This window comes from Heliangelus exortis, chromosome 1, assembly GCF_036169615.1.
Source record: "Heliangelus exortis chromosome 1, bHelExo1.hap1, whole genome shotgun sequence".
Classification (NCBI taxonomy): Eukaryota; Metazoa; Chordata; class Aves; order Apodiformes; family Trochilidae; genus Heliangelus; species Heliangelus exortis.
The window spans coordinates 170,335,571-170,356,183 of NC_092422.1; the positions used below are offsets into that span (position 1 = coordinate 170,335,571).

A 20,613-nucleotide genomic window follows, 5' to 3' on the forward strand; every position below is an offset into this window, starting at 1 on the left:
CATCTTCTCTGAAGTTCTGATAATTGCACAATTTTAGCAATGTTTAAAGATCTTTTGTGTGATTTGTTAAATCTTTTAAGTACTATCCTTTCTGAAGAAAATTCAATAAATATGAAAATAAGCTAGCTCATATTAACCTGCAGCTGAAAATGTGTCATTTTCCAAGTTCTTTTCACTTATAAGGTGTGCATATTCACAGAGTGTATTTATAATATTAATTATAAATTTATAGTGTTAATTGTATGGTTTTTATAAATATCCACTTCAGCAAGATATACAAAGGATGTTTACATCAAACGCTCCTGGAAAAGAAATTTAAAATATGTACTAAATTTAATAATAAACACAATCTTATTATGTTTTTGAGAAAAAATTATGGTACATATGACTGACTTTTCAGCTACAGAGCTACCAGTTCTTCAGTATTAGAAATTGTCTGACAATCCAAAGCATATTATGTGATAATTTTCTTTTCATATGCAGTCCATGAAAATAATAGTGGATCTGTTCTGTTACTGAAAAAACAAGTTCAGTGTAAAAGGTTAAAACATTTTATTGAAGGCTGTAATAATTTCTTATCCAGAGAAGCACAGGTACAGACATAACAAGTCAAGCATTTTCCTGTTTCCAGAAAAACTGACCATTCAAACCTTCTAGAACCGATTATTTCAAACCAGCATAACTCAATATACATCATTGTTTGAGATTTTAAAAAAGCACCAAACAACAAACAAAACAAAAAACCTCTTACACTTAAAGTGGTATTTTAACATGAACGTGTCACATGCATTTGCTGATATGGTACCTGATGCTAATGCACACTTGACAAAGCTCTTATGGATGATGATATAACCATTGCAACTCATCCAGGTTAAACTTCACTTTAGTGGTTTTCCTTCTCAATATTGAGATTAATCCTGCTCTCTCTGGAGTGGTTTGCGCTCCAGAGGTAGCTCTGGCTGTAACTTCTGCCAGCGCTGAGGAGGCCAGAGGATATGAGTAGCTCGAGCATGTAGAAGTCCAAGTGAAACCTACAATCAAAATACAAACCAGGGAGATTATTAGACATTGCAAATCAAACACATTGTGGAAAATAGAAAGCATATGATAATTTGTTAGAGAAATGGGAGAATACAAAGCAGGGAACTCTGCATGCAAAAGCAGTGCCTCATGCATGTAATGAAAGGAAAGGAAAAACTGCTTCAGTGACAAGTTACATTTTTGATAAAACATTTAATGGAACTTAAAACAGCTCACTGAAATGCAGTGGCTGTAGCAAACATGAATTAAGAATATTTTTTCAGCTTAAAGAAAAACAACTGGTCAAAACATGCAAAGTTTCTATAATCCACCAAAAGCTTTGGTGATTGTTCTGCTTTCAGGTTTTTTTTGACTCATATTTGAGATATATACACTAATCATACAAGGAAAGGGGCTTTTCTAAACATACTGTGCTTTCTATTTATCACTATCCTTCAAAACCCCACTTTGGCTCAAAGTGAAAATTACTCTGATTCACAAATATTTCCCCAGGGAAAAATGAGTAACGGATAGAATTATTTGAAACAAACCTACAGATCAAATATTTTTAAAGTTCTAGGACTACTTACATGTTGATCATATGTTTTGCAAATGTTTTACCATCTTATTACTTATAGTTGCTTTACTTTAATAGTTCTACTTCAATAACATTTTACTTCAATAAATCAATATAAAAATAAGATTGTTTACACTTATAGATGTCATAATTTAGAAAATAGAATTGCTTAGAAAACCTTAAGAATGCTGCAAATAAATGTCTTTTCAAATATAGTATAAAATGTCTTGACTAAGAATTATTGAAAATAGGTCATATTTTCAGACTAAGTTTAAAAGACAGGCCTTCAACATCAATACTTAAAACAGAAACTAAATAGTTTGGTATTTAGTTAATCTCACTTATTTTAAAAAGCCTACAGGATAGATTTCTGCATCTTAAATGATTTGTTTAGACTTCTTTGTGAGACAATTGGAAACAATAAGCTTCAAACCAAACATAAAACATCCAGTGCCAATAGTAAAATTCCAACCAGGACAAAACACAGTTATAAATATTGGAATGTCTATGTGAAAAAATGAAATCATTAAAACTATAAACAGTAAATAAACAACAAGGTCAGAAGTCTATAAAATTATGAATGGTGGGAATAAAGAACATAAGCTTTGTTTGCTTCTTAGGTCATAATTTCTTATAGCAATGAGGAAACATCAGATGACATTGTCTTAAATATTTCTTCAGAGTGTGCATGATTACATCACACTTGCATATATTACACTGCATACTGATTCCACCAGAAAAGAATAACAAAGTGGTTCAGAAAATACTATTAGAAGCAAAGTCCATCAAACATAATTGAACATAAACAAAGTAACAGTGTAGTCTCTAAACTCCGCATTATGAAACACTGAGGGAAAAATTATATAATTGTTTTGGTTTTATGCTCTAATGATCTGGCATTGGCTCTTGTAAGAGACAGAAATTAAATGTGTTTCTGATTAGAACCCATACTTTTCTGCTTAGATTTTTATGTAAACTCAGTTCTTCAGCTCCTTTCAATTTCTTATCACAGAAAAAAAAAAGAGTTATTTCAGTAAGCAGGTAATACAGCGTTTTATGCAAAGAGACACCAAATAGGCCCCTAGGAATATCTTCAGATAATTTCCTTGATTTAATTTCATAGGATTAATGTATATTCACCAGTCTCTCTCTGCCACGTAATCAAATCAGTGAAGCTGAAGAGGTCTATATCTAATTCCATATTCTGTAGCTTGATGAAGCAGGTGCTAAATTACTTGAGTACAATTTGGTTACTTAATAATGCAAAATATCTAAAAGAATCTAAAGTAGATCACTTAAACTGAAGCCTAGCATTATATTTCACTTGCTTGATCCCTTTCAGGAATCACTTTTTTTCCAAATCCATTGCAGGTTTTTTTTCTTACATTTAAGTGAAGGACAGGCTGCTAAGTGGTAACTCCTAGTGATAGGATTATTTTTTAAGACTTCTGTGTAGTTTGCTGGTTATTTATGAAATACACAATATCCTTTAACTCAATGAATCTCATAAAGTGGTCTGCAAACGTAATACTACCACAGGGATTTGTTTCCTGTGTATACAGCATGATGGCATTCACATTACAGCTGGTGCCAAAATATAAAACCACAGCAAACCCCACCACTGCATATAAAATGTGACAGCATTAGTACAGAGAAAAATGTTAAGATACTCTTCTCAAACACAAATAACATCTCATTTTCAATGCTCTGTGTTTTCCTCAGTGCATTGCTTGTTACTGATGCCAGTAGGAGGTCTGTACAGACTGAGAATATAATAAATGAATCAAACTTCTTTGAAGCTGAGACTTGGAATAATTTTACCCAGAGGATTACTTCTACTGATCATCACCTGACTTGAAACTAATAAAGAAATATCCTTCCTATAAACCTGATTTACAGGAGAACATGGCTAGTGTTAAAAAGGAAAAATGGGTATTGTTGGGCTGTAGAAGTCTTTACCAAACAACAAATGACATTGATGCTATAGGACTTCTTTTATAATAACTTAAAGGCTCAATTTAAAACCACCTTGATGTCTGACTTCTGCAAACAACCTTAATAACTTTTGTCTGTTGCCTATTATTATTCTGTAGTTACCACAGAAGCCATGAATTTCACTGAGGAAGAACAGAATTGCTCACATATAATAACCTGTCCTTGTTAATGGGTTTATCCTCATCAAGGTTAGATATGGATGAAGGGTGAACTGAGAGGCTACATTTTCTGTTGTAACACTGAAATACCAAAATAATGTATTAAAAAAGAGATTTATGAATTCCTTTACAGATATTAGTTACTTCTGCCATTTGAAATACTGTCTTAACTATAAGAGAAATAATTATAGGAAGAAATTATTTGAGGAACATATTACATGGTAAGTGATGCCAGCAATTTAAATAGTTTATTTTTATTTTTACATTGTAGTAATGGAACAACGGAGCAGGTTGCCCATCCCTGGAGATATTCAAGGTGAGGCTCAAGAAGGCTCTGAGCAGTCTGATCTAATTGAGGATGACTCTGTTTACTGTAGGGGGCTGTGACTAGATGAATTTTAGAGGTCCCTTCCAACCCAAACCATTATATGTTTCTATGATTCTGATCATTATGATCTATTTCTTATTCTTGCCATGGCAAGAGCAGACACTATGTTGAATTGAATCTATATTCTTCTCTCTGAGTTGAGCTGTTTAGGCATTAATGAGGGGGGTTTTGTTTGTTTTTTGGATGGTTTCTTTTGTTTTTCAATAAATGTTTGAATATTTAATAAAAAAACTGAAAAGTCATTTTTTTAGCTCAACAATTTTATCTGCAAAATAAGTTTTGAATGAATAATGCTGTTTTGATACTGTTACTGCAATAAAAGCATATTTCCTCAGAGTCTGCTTGTTTTTAGCATGTTAGTTGTGTGGAGACTGATTAGTTTTGGCACTACATTAGTGAGAGATAAGCCGAAGCTTGATAGTGCTATCTGCAGTGGTATTTACAACTATCTTGCTCATTTTGTCCTACCAGGTTGGAATAAATGCACCTTCATTAGTCTAGACAGTTATATTACTATCGTTTCTTCTGTTTCAAAACTATATAATTTTAAAATATTCATTGATTTACAGACTGTACTCTCCATTTGGTTTTGTCTGTTTTCTGTTCGACACCTCCAGTGTCTCATTCCATGATGCCTTTTCCAAAAATCACAGTTCTAATCGCAGCGTTCATACTGCAAGAATTCAGTATGTATCATGCAGTAGCACACACCAAAATTTCTATGGAAATCCAGGTCCTCAATTCAGATTTCAAGAAAAGCAAAAGTTCAGATGAGGATGTGACCGAAAAAAGGATATTATCAATTATCTCAAGATTTGCCAATTCTACGAGACCTGTGAAATTCAGGTATTAATACTGGTCCTAGTTGTGAGTTTATATTATGTGCATCGCCTAAAGATTTATCTTTGCTTCTTTTTTCACAGAATCACAGAATCAGCCAGGTTGGAAAGGACCTCTGAGATCATCAAGTCCAACCCTTGACCCGCTGCTGCTGTGGTTACCAGACCATGGCACTGAGTGCCACATCCAGTCTCTTCTTAAAAACCTCCAGGGATGGAGAATCCACCACCTCCTTGTGCAGCCCATTCCAACACTTGATCACCCTCTCTGTAAAGAATTTCTTCCTAAATCCAACCTAAACCTCCCCTGGCAGAGCATTAAAAAAGAAAAATACAGTTCCATTGAATATAACCTTAGAAACAGCAACACAGAATTGAAGACCCCAGTCCTCACTAATCTTTCTTAAAATTAGACTTCCTTCCTACTTAGCCCATTTGCTAATCAGAAGTAATAACAAGACAAAAAGACAAGGAAGAATGTTTGTTTGGTTTTTATTGTAGCCCTGTATACCAGTATTGCCATTGCTAGTAACAAGCTGTAGACCTTGTACCAACTCTGCAAGCCCTCAAGATTAATTTTTCAGGCTTTGCCCAGATTTCTGTTGCCTAAATGGAATTTGGAATCAGCTTGTTTAGCTGAAACAGCTTTTCTAGTGGTCAGTAACAACTGCCTAGACTGTTGCAGTCTTGTGTATGTTGCTTTTATTTGTTTATATATGCATAATCTTGTAGTATAATCAAAGGTTTTACATATGCAGTAAAAATTAATTAATCTGAACCTAAAGAGGCAGCATAAACACTGAGAAAATGACAGATATGTGAAGTGTACTTTTACTGAGACTTGATGGGCATTAATTTGATAAATTGGACTGGAAATAGTAATATCATTGTAACTGGACCAACCATACTAGCAGTCTAAGTAAAATACAGTTAAGAGTTATCATTTTGAGGCAATGTACCATTAATTCTGTGTCTTTCTGTACCAGGCAAGATTACTAATAATGAAGTTTTGACTAATATTAAGTTACTGCTAGTTTTCTAATTGCGACTACATAAACTCTTATTAAATGGTGCAAAATACAGAAAAATTGTCTCATTTTTCTTCTCTCAGCATTTATTTTCTTATTCTTCCTAAATGATAGTGGTGATTTTGATAACTATTAAATGCATTTTGGTTTCACTGTTTCTTCTGCGTCTAAAAAACCCCAACATTCAAAATTAGAAAAAAGAAAATTAAATAGACTAATTTCTTTTATTTTCTTAGAAGCTATTTTTGATTTGAGGGGATTATGATTAAAATTTAACAGCTGTTTCAATAAAAACTTGAAAAATGCAAGGAATGTTTACCTTTTGTGACAGAAAGTCCTGCAAAATAATGGAAATTACTAGATCAGTTACAGAATAAAAACAGGTAAATGTAATAGGAACATAATAATAAAGCAGAGCAGTAATCCATACCACTGGATCAACACAACAGTCCTCTGAAGATGTACTTGAATAAGTGCTTGAATACAGATATACTTCTGAACAAAGACAAAAAATTACTATCTGAAAATTATCTTGTTTCATAATGTTTAAGCCCAGAAAAATTTTGGTATTTATTTGTATTTTGTCTCCTGGTTTCATTAATAAATTTTTAAATTGAGCAAATCCTCTAAAATGCCAGTGGAAGAGAATAATAGCTCCCTACCAAACTAAAACCAGAACTAAGCTACAAGTTCCACAGATGATAACCAATGTACTTGTGAAATTTTATCAACAGCCAGATAATCTCTCTATTTTAATGGCATTCTTCTGGTTTTGAAGAGTTACTTTTGCTTTAGTCTCGTAAAATAAGTTATATTCCATAAATACTGCACAGTCCTTGCAGGTGCCGTGGCCAATGATAAACATTGACAAAAAGACAAAGCTTTAAAATTCTCTCAAACAAAAAAAGAGAGGCAATAATATGAACAATCACAGTGTTACAAATTATGTTTTCTATTCTCTGAAGTAATACATTCAAATTACTTTTTTTTGTTTGTTTCTTCATATGCAGGGTAATAAGGAAACTTTATATACAGCCTTTCATATTCTCAGCACTGTGGAACATCAATTGTACAAAAATTTTCTTCTCAGATTTTGTTCCATAACACAAAACCATTGAGTATAGCAGGGATCAGTTCTGTAGCAGTAGAAGTCTATTCAGATCATACTTTACTTGCTACTCCCCACAGAGGTTCTGAAAGGTGTCAATACATATTAGGTGAAAAATTGTCTAACATGGAGAAATCCTGGGTGATTTATAGATGGTACCATGTGAGCAGAAACATAACTTTAATTGATTTTTCCAGATCTAGTAGTTCACAGTCCTGCCACCTCTACCCTATTAGCCATTTAGCTGTAGTTTGACTATACTGAAAGACTGAAGGGCTGGAAGACTGGGAAAGCCAAATTTGAGTGGAGGTTGAAAAGTGTTGAAAAAGTTGAAAAGTCTGCCTAAAGGAACCAGGTTTAGTAAGGACAGTAAAAAAAATCCAAAATTTTTTTGTTTCCAAAATCTCAAAGAAAACCTCAGGATAGAAACACTTAGGCAACTATTCACTGCTTCAGCTTAAAAACCTAACAAAAATATATAGTGTGGGATAGCTAACTGTATCAAATTAGATTGCTTGTCTTTAAGACAGGTGTTGAACTGGCTTTTGATATTAGATTGCCACTGTAAAATGGTCTCACAGAGAACTCTCCCAGTAAATTAGTCTCTTCAAAAAATCCATACTTTAATAGAAAGTAAACATGATTGTATTACATTTCATTTTCTGTACATGGTTGAACTTTGATACTACTATCAAGTGCAGTAGCAGGAAAATTGCTCAATAAAAATAAAATCCTGCGGGTTACAGTGAAATCCCAGAGAAACCACTTCTTCTAGTTGGAGTATCTGGGATAATGAACAATGGCAGAAGAAACAAAGATCCTTGACCTCCTTATTGTATGAATGTAAGAATAACACAAAGATGAGAATCAGTAGGTTGTTTTGTAAATAAAACCATACCACAACAGATGTTATTTATATCAGCTCACTGAAGTTTGGCATAACAAGATACTAACTAGCTTATGAATACAAAAAAAAAAAAAAAAAAAGAGATAGATTTCTTTCAACTACATAGCAAAATACTACTGTCTTCATAGGTCTTTCCTCTAGTCCCTGAACAAATCAGACCTAATGAAGCCACACAAATCCAGTGACAAAGAAAAGAATGTAGCCCATTAATTTTGTTACCAAGTGTTCCATTACAATTCCATTAGTTTGATAGCTGAAGCAGCAGCTCCAGCTCTAGCTCCCATATGTGTTTTATTTCACACAGCTACACTATAATGAGTGCAGATCCTTATTAAAGCTATCCAGTTCAGAAGTGTTCATTTAGACAGAAAAACATATTATAAAACAATCTGAAACTATATAAATGACAATCATTTTATTTTAAGAAAGCTTTAGACAGTGAAAACAGACACTAAAAAGTGATGCACATAGACTACAGGAATATATGCAATCACAAAACATGATGTAAGAGAGTGTAATACATTTCACATGCAATAGATGACACCCGAATTAATAAATTAATAAATAAATTAATTAATTAATTTAATTTTAAAATGAAGTAACTGTCTGAAATTAGTATTACAGTTGTGAGTGCTCCAATACAACCTGTTTTTTCAGTTTAAGCTATTCATACCAGACGAGGTGAGCACAGTCACTGCATTGTAACAAAAGCTCAGGCTACTGATTGAATGAAAAGATGTAATGTACTAGATACCAAAATAACTGGATTGGATTTTTTTTAATCTATGATGTCTACATACATGTGTTAAACTTGAAATTACAAAAAAGGTAGAGGGAGGAAACAGTCACTGAAAACAGAACATATTTAATCTCTCATGTATATGAGATTTTCTACAGTTCAACATGCAGACAGAGACTAGCATTGAAGCATAACTTACATTCATAACAGTAGTGCAGCTTTAAAAGAATTCAGTATGAAATTGTGTATTTTTGATTCAGTTCATGCAGAAATCAGCTGTCAATGTCATTGACTGAATTAAACAGAGTAACAGGCTTGGTACCAGTATTCTACAAGCTAAATCTTGTCTCAGTTAACAATATTGGAATTGTCAAGGATGTATCATTGCAAGGGACGCTATTGCTAATTAACTTCTTCCCAGTTTTTCCTTCTGTGTTTTCCAAAGACATCTTTTTAAAATAGAGTTCAGCATATAACAGCACTACTACTCTTTTATCTTCAGCAAGTATAGCATTCTTAGAATTTTTTCTTTCTTGTTTATGATTAACAGACCATTATGCTAAACGGGTCTACAAAAAGATTACTTATTCTACATTTCTAGTAATAAAAATGGCGAAAGAATTTGCTTTGCATGCTTCATATACTTATAGTTTAATAGTTAAAAGCTTTTTAAAACTTCACCAGGTGAGGTATAAAATTCCTAGCCTAAATAGGACTGTCACTAAGTCATGTAATTCAGGACAACAAAATGTACTACTAGCCTTTATAAAAGAGTCCCACATTAAGAGAAGTAATATAATTGCAATTCAAAATTTTAAGAATTGATAAATCAAGTGTCAGGAAACAATTACTAAAACGCATTCATTATCTTCACCCAAAAGCATTAGCTGTATCCCAAATCTACACATATCAATTATTTAGGGAGACATAAAATCCTTTGCTGCAAATTCCTGTTCAGCAACACATTGTGTCAGAGACAAGAGTCAAAAGAATGTCAGGCTTAGTGACATTTTTCAGCTGACTACACTGATATTGATTACGTGCATTGCCTTTCTTGATTGAATACTGCAGAGCACTATGCAGAAACATTGTGCATTACAAATTATGTAGATTTCCATTCTGTTTTGTTGCGTATCATTAATTTAGTTTCATTCCAAAGCTTTTGCAAAGGCAACAGTACAGTGCAATGAGAACAAGGGAAGGAGTCACAGAGTGGCTCTGAGAGCTCAGACATGACCCAGAGACTGCACCCATCCTCTTACTGCCCTATTGCTCCACAGACCCAACTCATCCCTGCAGGCTGCTGCTTGGGCAGGTGGAACCATACCCTCTGCTCCATCATCCCTTCTCTGCCCTGCTCTGTGCTTCCAGGGGAGCTGGACAGAAGCATCCCAGAACTGCTCTGGGCATGAAGATTGACTGTGATACTCTGTGAAATATAGAGGAGAGCTCTGGCATATTCCCTAGTGTGCTCTGCACACTCACAGATAAAGCAGGCCCTAGTGATAAGTGGCTACTATTGCAAACCTGAGCAAACAAGCTAAGATGACAGGTCAAATTCCACAAAATTTCCAGAAGTATGACTGTGCTGGGGTCACATGCATGCAAGCAGGGAGAGATGATATTTCACACTAATTCAGGATAAATCAAAGAAAATTCAGGATAAATTAAAAAAATAGAGTCATACCATCGGAAGAGAACAGTAGAAATCAATTTCTAGATACAGTGTCCTGGTTTGGGCCAGGATAAAGGTGATTTTCTGTCTTGTACTTTTGCTTTCTGCTATGTGTCCTGTAAGTAGTTGCAGTTGCTGAAATTAACAGCAAGTTTCTCAGACAGTGTGTGTTTCTAGGACCAATAACACTCGACGTTTATAGTTACTGCTAGAGACTGGTGTGCAAAGCCAAGGACACTGCTCAGCTCTGAGGAAAACATTTTACCCTCCAGGAGGATAAAGAGGTCCCACCTGCAGCCCTCCTTTGGGGAGGAATGGACAAGATAGATGCCAGAATTGACCAAACAGAGTATTCCATCCCATATACGTCATCCTCAGTATAAATTTGAGGGATCACGAGGGTCAAGCCAGATTTCCAGCTTCTGGCTGCCTGCCCTTCCTTCCTTTCCTGCTTCCCTTCCTTCACCTGGCATCCTGGAAGGATCCTGTCCGTTCCTCTGCCTGTGGTCCTGATCCGTGCCAGCCCTTATCTGTGTGTTCCTGCCTCCAGCTCCCAACTGCTGCCGACTCCAGGAGTCCAGCCTGGACTTTCCCAGGGCTGCCCTGCAGCCTCGGTGGTGACGTGAGAGCTATTGGGGGAAAGGGGGGAGGAATGTGGTATCCATTTTCTTGCATATTTGTATATATTTAGTAATTTTTCCTATTTGTCATTACTGTTTCATTAAAGTTGTGTAGTTTAGTTTCCAACCCATAAGTCTCTCTCCCTTATCCTCTCTCCTTTCTTATCAGGGAGGAGAGAGAGATTAATAGAGAGCGTCTGTTACTTGGTTTAATTGCCGGGCCAGTGTTAAACCGTGACACACAGTCAAATTCTTCTTCAAGGCAAGTGATGTGAAAAAAATATATACCAGTTACCTCTTACATTTAATTTATATTCTTCATACTCTTCAAAAAGCCCAGAAAAATACCTGATCTCATGGGCTATTTATCTACCTGATCAGGGCTACTTATTAACTTAGACATGCACTGACACTCAGTACTGACACTCCATGACAGACAATTTACAATTTCATGGAGAATATCCGCATCCCACTGCTGCTTCACCTACTCTGTTAGGAGAAGCTCCAGGCTGAACTCCATCAGTAAGCACTGTGACAGGACAGCATGGGGAGCAGTGGGCTCCAGGTGTCTGGGAAAGTTCATTATCTAAATTTTACTTAGCAGATACCTGGCAGTCAGTCAAGACCATTTTAGGGTCATTATTGAATTCTGAGGTAAGGGGGAAAAAAAAAGACAAAAAAGAAGGGCAGCAGTAGTAGTCAAGAAAGGTAACTCGGGGAAATAGGTGACAAAATATCTCTAAATTAAAAAAAAAAAAAAAATAGTACAACACCTTATGACACCAAAACTGTTGGTGGGTAAAGCAAGCCTTTTCTAAAAGTAGGAGAACTGTCCAGAAATTTTCAGTGACAATAGGTTATATGTTTAGCAAATAGATGTGCCAGCCTACTCACATCTCTTTATTACACATTTCAATAGTTTTAGCATGATCCAAATGAGATTGTTAAAATACTGTTAATAAAATAATTTTTATTTTCTCTTGCCTTAAAAAGGCAACTGTTCAATTGACTATTCTACTTAACTAAATATTTCAAAAAATCCTACTGTGAGGTTTGCTTGTATTTTCTTTTAATATGGCACACAGAAACAGTTTGACTTACAGAAAACATGCTGTTGGCAGTATGAGCTATGAAAAACAATGGGGAGTAAATATTCAGTAAGCAGCTAGGATATCAAAATGCCATTAAACAGATGCATAATATGTTATTAAAATTATTAAAGACTTTTTAATAGAGGTCTTTGTGTGAGGATGGCTAGAGCTCATCTAATATGGTAAATTTCATCAAGATAACTGTGTATATATAATCTGCCCGAGTTGATTTAGCAGAAAAAAAAAACCAAAACAAAAGTACTTCAAGTGTATACAAATATTTTTAGCCTCCTCATAGCTATATTAATAGATATGAGTTTAAGAATGCTTGAATACTTCCTCCTTTGTCTTTTTTGTTGATTTTGTATTTGTGTTAAACTATAGAGAAGCAATTAAATGTATGAAACCTATCTTTTTCTTACTATAATCATTCGGTGTTTTTATTGTATTGTGACATTTGTCAAAATACAAGTGTGCTTGTTTTAGTTAGAATCATACAGTGGTTCTTTCCCTTCATAACAGAAAATATGACTAAATAACTTACACTATATACCTATAAGTATAACTTCCACATCCCACAGAACTAATACTCTTCCTATTAACTTTTTTTTATTTCTGGTTCACTCCTGATCAGCTTAAGATCAGGAAGCTAAGAGGAAAAAAGCTTTGTGAAAGTAAATCAGGAGTAAAATAAGACCGATATTCTTAATCAAAATACTGTTGCAGTTCTTCTATGCAATCCTGAGCCCACAAGGATTGTATTTATCACATTTGAGATGATTGTTTCATTATCCACAGAAAACTCTCTCAGTGAGGAAGCATGTGTACTTCTGGAGAAGAACTGGAAAGAGGAATGACTATGGTGATCAAGTCATCACCAGGCCTGGCATCCCAGGAGAGGCAGGGGACCAGCATCCAGGGTGATGCAGCTCCCCTTCAGTTATGGGAACATCAGAAACACCAGAAAGGAAAAGAGGAACCCACATATGAGCTTCCTGACTGTTACATTAAGAGGTCCAGTTAACTGGCCTAAACAGAGGTACCTTCTGCCATTTGAGATGTTCCACGAAACCTCTACTGGCCACTGTGCCTCCTCTTTCAGAAGGGCACAGACGTCTTCACTTTCTGAGCTATATCTTCCAAGGGCACATAAATCTCTCATATTCCCTAAGACACAGGAAAAACACTTTGTAGACAGACAGTTCTCCCATTGCTCTCTCCAAGAACTTTGTTATTCTTCCTGGCATATACTCACAATTTTTTTTTCAGTTTCTCCCTTGCTCCCTAGCCTTCTTTAGTGTACCCTTCCACAAGGAAACAGGATACTAGAAACAAAATGAGTCACTCACTACATTCTTTCAAAACAGAAATTTACCTTCCTCATTGGCCAAATACAGTAAGCAGATTTAATCCACTACTTTGCCACCAAGAGCTATATTTATCTCAAGAAAATATTGACTTGCTCTTTAACTATACAGCATGAGCAAGAAAGTAGTGGAAGACTAATGATTTCAGTTGCTTGCATATTTAATAAAATATTCCCTCGTAGTAATCAAGCCATAGTTCAGCAAAGCTTTGCTGAACTTTAAATATTCAAGCAAAACACTTCAGCACATTATTAAAATTGAGTAAAAATAAAATAAAGTTAATACAGTTTCCAGTGAGCTGATGATGCAGATTTATTAATTCTTTAAACTGTTAAATTTTTCAGTTTATATGTAGTTATTAGGCTATTTCAGCAAGATATAGCCACATGGGACTCTGAGGTCATCAGTACAGGAAAAGGATTAATATGTTTTGGATGTGAAATTTCTAAATGTTAAAATGTAACATTACTAAATCTAATTCATTACATGCAGCTCTTTCACTTCCAGTAAGAAATACAACATAATTAAAATTCTTTTGAAGTGCTTACATTTGTAACATAATCTCACTGAAAATGTGCTTCAAATCCAGCATTTATTTTGTATCTCAGTGTTTTGGGGGACAGAAATCATGGTTTTGGCCAGCAGCAATTTGTGTATCCATTACCTTTGCTGCAATTCCTGGAGATCCAAGTAAGGTCTCTGAAATTAGCTGAGGAGACAGCAGCAGGGAAATGTACAGACAGCACAATCTGATACATTTTCATCAGTCTGCTCTGGAGAAAATATAGTGCTATGTGTTTACTGAGTTGTCTGCTTCAGGATCGTAGCACCAAAGGCAGGTGGAAAAAGTGATCCACATTTTAATGAGACCATTATGAATAGTTCAGCTTTTAGCCTGCTTTAGACTACTAAATTTCTGTCAGCTACAGCTAAAAGTGATAGAAAGGATGGAAAGGCTCTGCAATGGAAATCTGGTATTTTTCCTATAGCATCTTTGTTCTCCCACTGCTGAAGAGCTTAAAGTCTGAACTTGATGACAAATTTACATTCCTATTTTCAAAAATATTTTGTCTATTTTATTATTCAGTGAGTCTAATGCTTATTAATCTTGAACAGACAGACAACAAACCTGTAAAGAAAGGCTTCTATGCTTTATTCTAAACTTCCTCTAATGACCTAAATGTTCATGGTGTCGAGAATCATATGCAGCCAGAGGTGAATCTGAAGCTGCCTTGTCCTCAGAAGTCTCATCACCTGGTGGAATGTACCATTTGAAGAGGGAAAAATCTCAGACTAGAGGCTGCTACACTGCATGCTTGTAGACATGAGGATGTGAATTTAACCATGAGTCTAATACACATAATAAGTCAAAATCATGATACTCTAAATGCAGCAGGAAATAAAATGAAAGCATCTAATAAGGGAAAGTAGGGTTCACAAATCTGATCTGGATGGGATCCTTATGCCCTCCTCCCTGGTAAGTCTCTTTCCAACTCTTGAGTGACTTCTCTGATGCCATCCTGGCAGTCATACTATATGACAGAATCATAGAATAGTTTGAACTGGAAGAGATCTTAAAGACCATTGAGTTCCAACTGCCCTGCATGGGCATTAGACCCAACCTCCCACTACGCCAGGTTGCTCAAAGCCCCATCCAACCTCCCCTAGAACTCTTCCAGGAAGGGAGCATCCCCAGCTTCCCTGGGCAACCTGTTCCAGTATCTCACATTTATGCTAAAGAATTTCTTCCTAATGTCTAACCTAAAGCTACCATCTTCCAGTTTAAAACCATTACCCCTTGTTCTATCACTCCATGCCCTTATTAAAAGTCCCTCCCCAGATTTCCACTTGGCCCCCTTTCAGTCAGCCACTATAAGATCTCCCTTCTCCAGGATGAGCAACCCCAATTTTCTCCACTCCTCTGATCATTCCAAGAACTCCATATTCTTCCCGTGTTGGGGGCTCCTGAACTGGACACAGAACTCCAAGTGCTCACTCACAAGATCAGAGTAAAAGAGAAGAATCACCTCCCTCAACCTGCTGGCCACATCTCTTTAGTTGAAGTCCAGAATATTGTTGGCTTTCTGGGCTGAAAGTTCTTATTATCCTGCATTATGGCCTTACTATCATAATAACTTCATTTCTGAAAATCCTAATCCAAGATTTCCTTGACCTCAGGAAAATGTTAGACAGGGTATATATGGCAATATATGTACACAGAAATTGAGACATTCTTCTAAAAGCCAACATCTTATCAAAGTTATGGGAAAGAAAATTCATTTGCCATTCTTTAGTACATCATACATTACATAAGTACAAAACATATGTTAGATGTTCCTTCTATTGAGCATCATAGACATGAAGCTGCTAAGAAAAAGACATCAAAATCTCTATTAAGTCAAATTGCATTTTTAACTAATTGTTTTTCTGTTACATAAAAAAGGTTGAACCTCTTTGATGATTATCAATTGAGATTTGTTACTTAGAGTGATGTCAAAATTAATCCTGATTTAATTAGGGTTTTTAAAAGGTTTAAAATATCAAAATTCTGAAACATATTTGTTAGAACTATTTGTAAGTAATTAAAAATGACAGCTTATAAATAAAATGTGATCGGATCCTAAAGCCATGTCAGAAATAGAGCTCAGATGACATCCTGTCAGATAATTTTAAGCTTGATACATGGGACTGCTGAATACCAAATAGTGAGATTTTCATTATTCTTTTGAAAAAAGTAAGTTAAAATTTCTGCCATCACAAGTACTTTTTCCTTCCTTTTCCCTCCTAGTTTATGATGTATGGGCATCATCCATCTGAACACTAGAAAAATATTAATTATTCATTTTGTGTCCTTCAGCTTCTCCATTATCAAATGCCACTGCTATAGTGTAAGAGAGCCATAAATTGAACAGAAAAGGTAACCAAGATGCTCATGAAGTCTTCATTTTTCTGTGTTTGACAGAGACACTAACATGATGAACTATGACACTTCTGAATAAAATATTTTTTTGATTTTGAGTGTGTCACATTGTATCAGTCAGGAGTCAACAAGTTTCTCATGACAACTCGCCCACAGGGAAAACTTGGGTGTGAGTTTTTTGTTTTGTTTTGCTATTTTAAGATTACAAGGATTGCAAGGATTACACTAAAGGTTTTGAAAATTCCTCAGCATTCAAAGTGAAAGACATAAGACTGTCTTTAAAATGCATATTCATAAATATGAAGTGATCTTTACTATTCATAAATAAGCCACTTGAAGAGATAAGCAATTAAAATGTGCTTTCTAGCAAATCCCTAGAAATTAATTTTTGTCAATAATATTTGCCTGTTATTGTACAGAAAGTCAATGACAATAAAAATAATATTAAATGTTAAAATTATAAACAAGAGTATCTTCATAATCATCATGATTATAACGTCAAGCATTTTAAGAGACTTACTCTTACCATTGACATTTCCTGGGGAAAACAAAGCTGCCCAGAGCCAATAATATATATCTGTTATTTTAAAATAATTATACATGTTGAGTATAAAAAGCCACCCTGAGATGAAAATTTCTTAATGTCTTGGATTCAGGTATAATTTGAACATTGACTGGAGTCTGGAACCTTTCCTCAAATTGATTAGTAACTTATTTGAAAGCTAGTTGCAGTAAATTTGTAGGGGCTGTTCCTGTAAACCAGTGCTATTCTTCATACATAAGGATAGCTCAATCTGACCCTAAGATTTATTTAATTACCTCTGTAAAATGAAAGATTAAAAACAAAATTAAAAAACAACAACCCAGATTTATGGAAATGGTAAAATATGCATATGTCAAACCTCACCTCTTGAATCTTACTGGTTCCAACTATTAATTTATAAAGCACTGTGAACAGCAAGGCTTAGCACTGGGTGACAGTCTAGTAGATGACAGACTAGTATTGCAGTACATTTTGCTTTTGATCAGGACTATTATTTCCAGGAGGTACAATATGTAATAATACCACAGCTTGTCAGAATGTATCTGAGAAACAAGAGCTTGCAGCAAATACATGAGATTTATGAACGTCAATAGTACACAGGCACTTTTTCATTGTACTTACTGAAGTAGTAGTTAAACATACTCTTATTAATAGGGAAGAAAAAAACCCAAAAAGCAAAACAAACAAACAAAAAACCTAAATCAACCAAACAAACAAAAAAACCAGGAGGAAAATATTTAGTGGAATTCTGTGTTTTCTAAGAAAAAAAATCCCCCTTCAAATATTTTGTTTTCTCTTACAGAAATGTGAATGCTACTAAAGATTCTTTTCAGCCCCCAAAAGTGTCAATGACCTGAGGGATTTGTTTAGAGAACTTGTTTGTCTACCAGAACAAAGCTTTATGCAAACAAGGAGGAACACTTGTTCCCTAAGAAATTTCTGAATCTCCTGTCCATTTATATAAGACAAGATTTGAGTTGTGAGCATCCAGTTGCCTCATAGGCATTAGACTCAGACAGCTATTAGAATATAGTGCAGACTACTGTAAAATTTACAAGCCTGACACAGAGCTTATTAGATTTAAGGGATATAATTGCATTTGTTTCAGTGGACACTGGATTTAACCCTATTGGTAATGTCTTCTGAAGCATATGGAAAAATATCCATAAAAGAAATCATATGTAGGCCCTGTTGAGAGCTCCTTGGCTGGATGAAGAGAGACATTCAAAGATTTCTGTCACGATTCTCCATGGCTTACACTGTTGTGTTTTTCCCTAATTCAATGATATTTATTGTTACTTAGGAAAAGTTCCCTAGAAATCACAAGAAAACAATTTCAAAGAATTTCTCTGTGTTTGGAATACATGCTGCAATCTCACCTACTTTAGAGAGATTACCTATGTGAACAACTCTCTGGCCCAAAAATGAGGTGGTTGCATGCTGGAGGGATAACAAATTAAATACCTTAGGGCTTTTGATATCCTCAAATTAACATAATTCAAATCTTGAAGTGAGATATAAGAAAAAGTCTGATTTTACTTGGCAATTAAGACTTTATGCTGAAATACTCTGATTTCCCAAACACAAATGTGAGAGAGCTGTGACTGCTAATCAAGGTATTAACATTTTTTGAAGTTTAAGGTACGTATTAAAATTAAGAAATTAAAGTTAGAAAACTGAATTTCACTGAAAATCTCAGTACAAGGCTTAAGGTTAAATGAAGACAGGAATGCTTGTTTACTAGACCCTCTCTCAATATATTATTGTGAGAATTTCAGCAAGCTTGGATTCTACTGTACCTGACTCTATAGCCTAAACTTAAGCTCTGTAAGAAAAATAGTGCAAAGATAGAACCTTGACATAGTGGTGTAGACCTTTATCAGTCTTCCCCATTTCTCTTCATTGACTGTAGAGGGAGGCTAGGCAACTGTACTATTAATTTGGGTGTCTCTGTTCAAGGCTTACAATTAGATTAAAAGAATCTGGACTTTTATATTGACTTAAAAATGGTGTAATGTTCTACATCAAATCCATCTGTTCAAAAGATATGCTCAAAATAAATGCAAGACATCATCTGACATTAAATTAGCTTCCTAAATTACTTGATACTATACTAAGAGAGGACAACAGCAAAGCTCCCTTTAGTCTTCACTGGAGCAGGACCAGTATACAGTAATTTATACATTTTTTTTTTTTTTCTCAGCTTCATGAATAGTTTGTGTTGTGTTTTGTTTGTTTTTTTCTCTGAAAATTCTCAGAAGACCTTTTCATAATGCTATGCTAAAGAGCAGCAAAAATGGCAGGTGTATTATTGGGGGTAGGTTAAAAGGTTTGAAATCTTAGTGTCCTTGGGTAGAATCGGTTTCCAAATCCAATTTGTTAAATACCATTATATTACATGACAGCTTTGGGAGTGAGGGAGCATGAGAATAGTAAAGTCAGAGTCCCATGGGTTACTCAGATTAAATGTAGCAGAACCTGTCTAAATAACACATTTGTTATATCTAGTTTTGTTGCTTTAAAATGCTTTGCTCAGGAAGCTGCTAAGCTCAGTGGGAGAAATCACCTCATTTCAGACATCACAATGACATTGTTGTATACTATGTTCTCACCATTGCAACAGACTACTACCAAAAAGAATTAAAAAAAAAAAATACACAATATAAGTGACACAAAGTTAGGTTAAAAGTATTACTGCTTAATTAAAACATAACACATAAAACCCAAAGATTTCTTGGTTATCATCAAATCACCAAATTTTATATTTTTAAAAAACCTGACAATTTAACTTCAGTTTCCAGGTTTCTTTTTTAATTCCACTTCTAGTGCAGTAGATACACCATATTTTCTCCATGAGTTCACATCTAAAATGAATCAGTCACTCTGTAATACTGAGTCAAAATAACTTCATCTAAAAGTCCTTTAAGATTGGATCTTTTGTCTGAAGCCTGAACAATCTGCACCCAGTGAAGAATAAAGATATATTGAGGATTTACTGCCAGGGATGCAATCATGAGATGCAGAAATAATTGCTGGAAAATATCAGAAGCTGGTGTGCCAGAGAAAGATGGGGTTTCGTCTGCTTTTAGAGGATTCTATGTGTCCAGCCTAATGCTCATTTTATATGCCAGGGTACATAATAAAAAGTATCATACACAAAATTAATCAAGAACTGTTCCAACATATTAAAAAATTGTTAATTTTAATTAAAAAAACCAAACAAGCAACACCAACACCAAAAAAAAAAAAACCAAACCAAGCATGGCTAATAATAATATATTTTTATTTCCTTTGTATTTTTTAATATATGAAAAAAATCACTGTCAGCTTCCTCTTTCACAATGGTGTCAAGGTTTACTCCATCCTACATCTAATGCTTGCAGTCATTTACATTTCTTGTGTGTAGTTAATATTAAGTATTAACTTTAAGTTTCATTTTTCACAATATTTGTTAGGTGTCAGCATATACTAGAGGTTTCTCTTTTCAGTTTGAAATTAAAAAAAAAAAATAAAAAAGAAAGGAAAAAGAAGTGGTTCTACTTAAAGATTTATGCTAGGACTGTTTCTGCAGATAGTGCGTGAATATTTTCTCTGAAATGAAGTGTCCTTGATACAGTCTTGCACTTTAGACTGTTCT

General features: G+C 34.7%; 1 protein-coding gene across 2 annotated transcripts in view; it reads right to left on the bottom strand.

The window, feature by feature from the left end:
* Positions 1-535: 535 nt before the first annotated feature.
* IMMP2L (inner mitochondrial membrane peptidase subunit 2) overlaps positions 536-20,613 on the bottom strand; it is a 432,733-nt gene continuing 412,655 nt past the window's right edge. For both annotated transcript variants that reach the window (XM_071733640.1, XM_071733639.1), the window contains one exon: positions 536-1,031. In XM_071733640.1, coding sequence (XP_071589741.1) covers positions 884-1,031 — 148 coding nt within the window. In that variant the 3' untranslated portion in view covers positions 536-883. The remainder of the gene's footprint in view (positions 1,032-20,613) is intronic.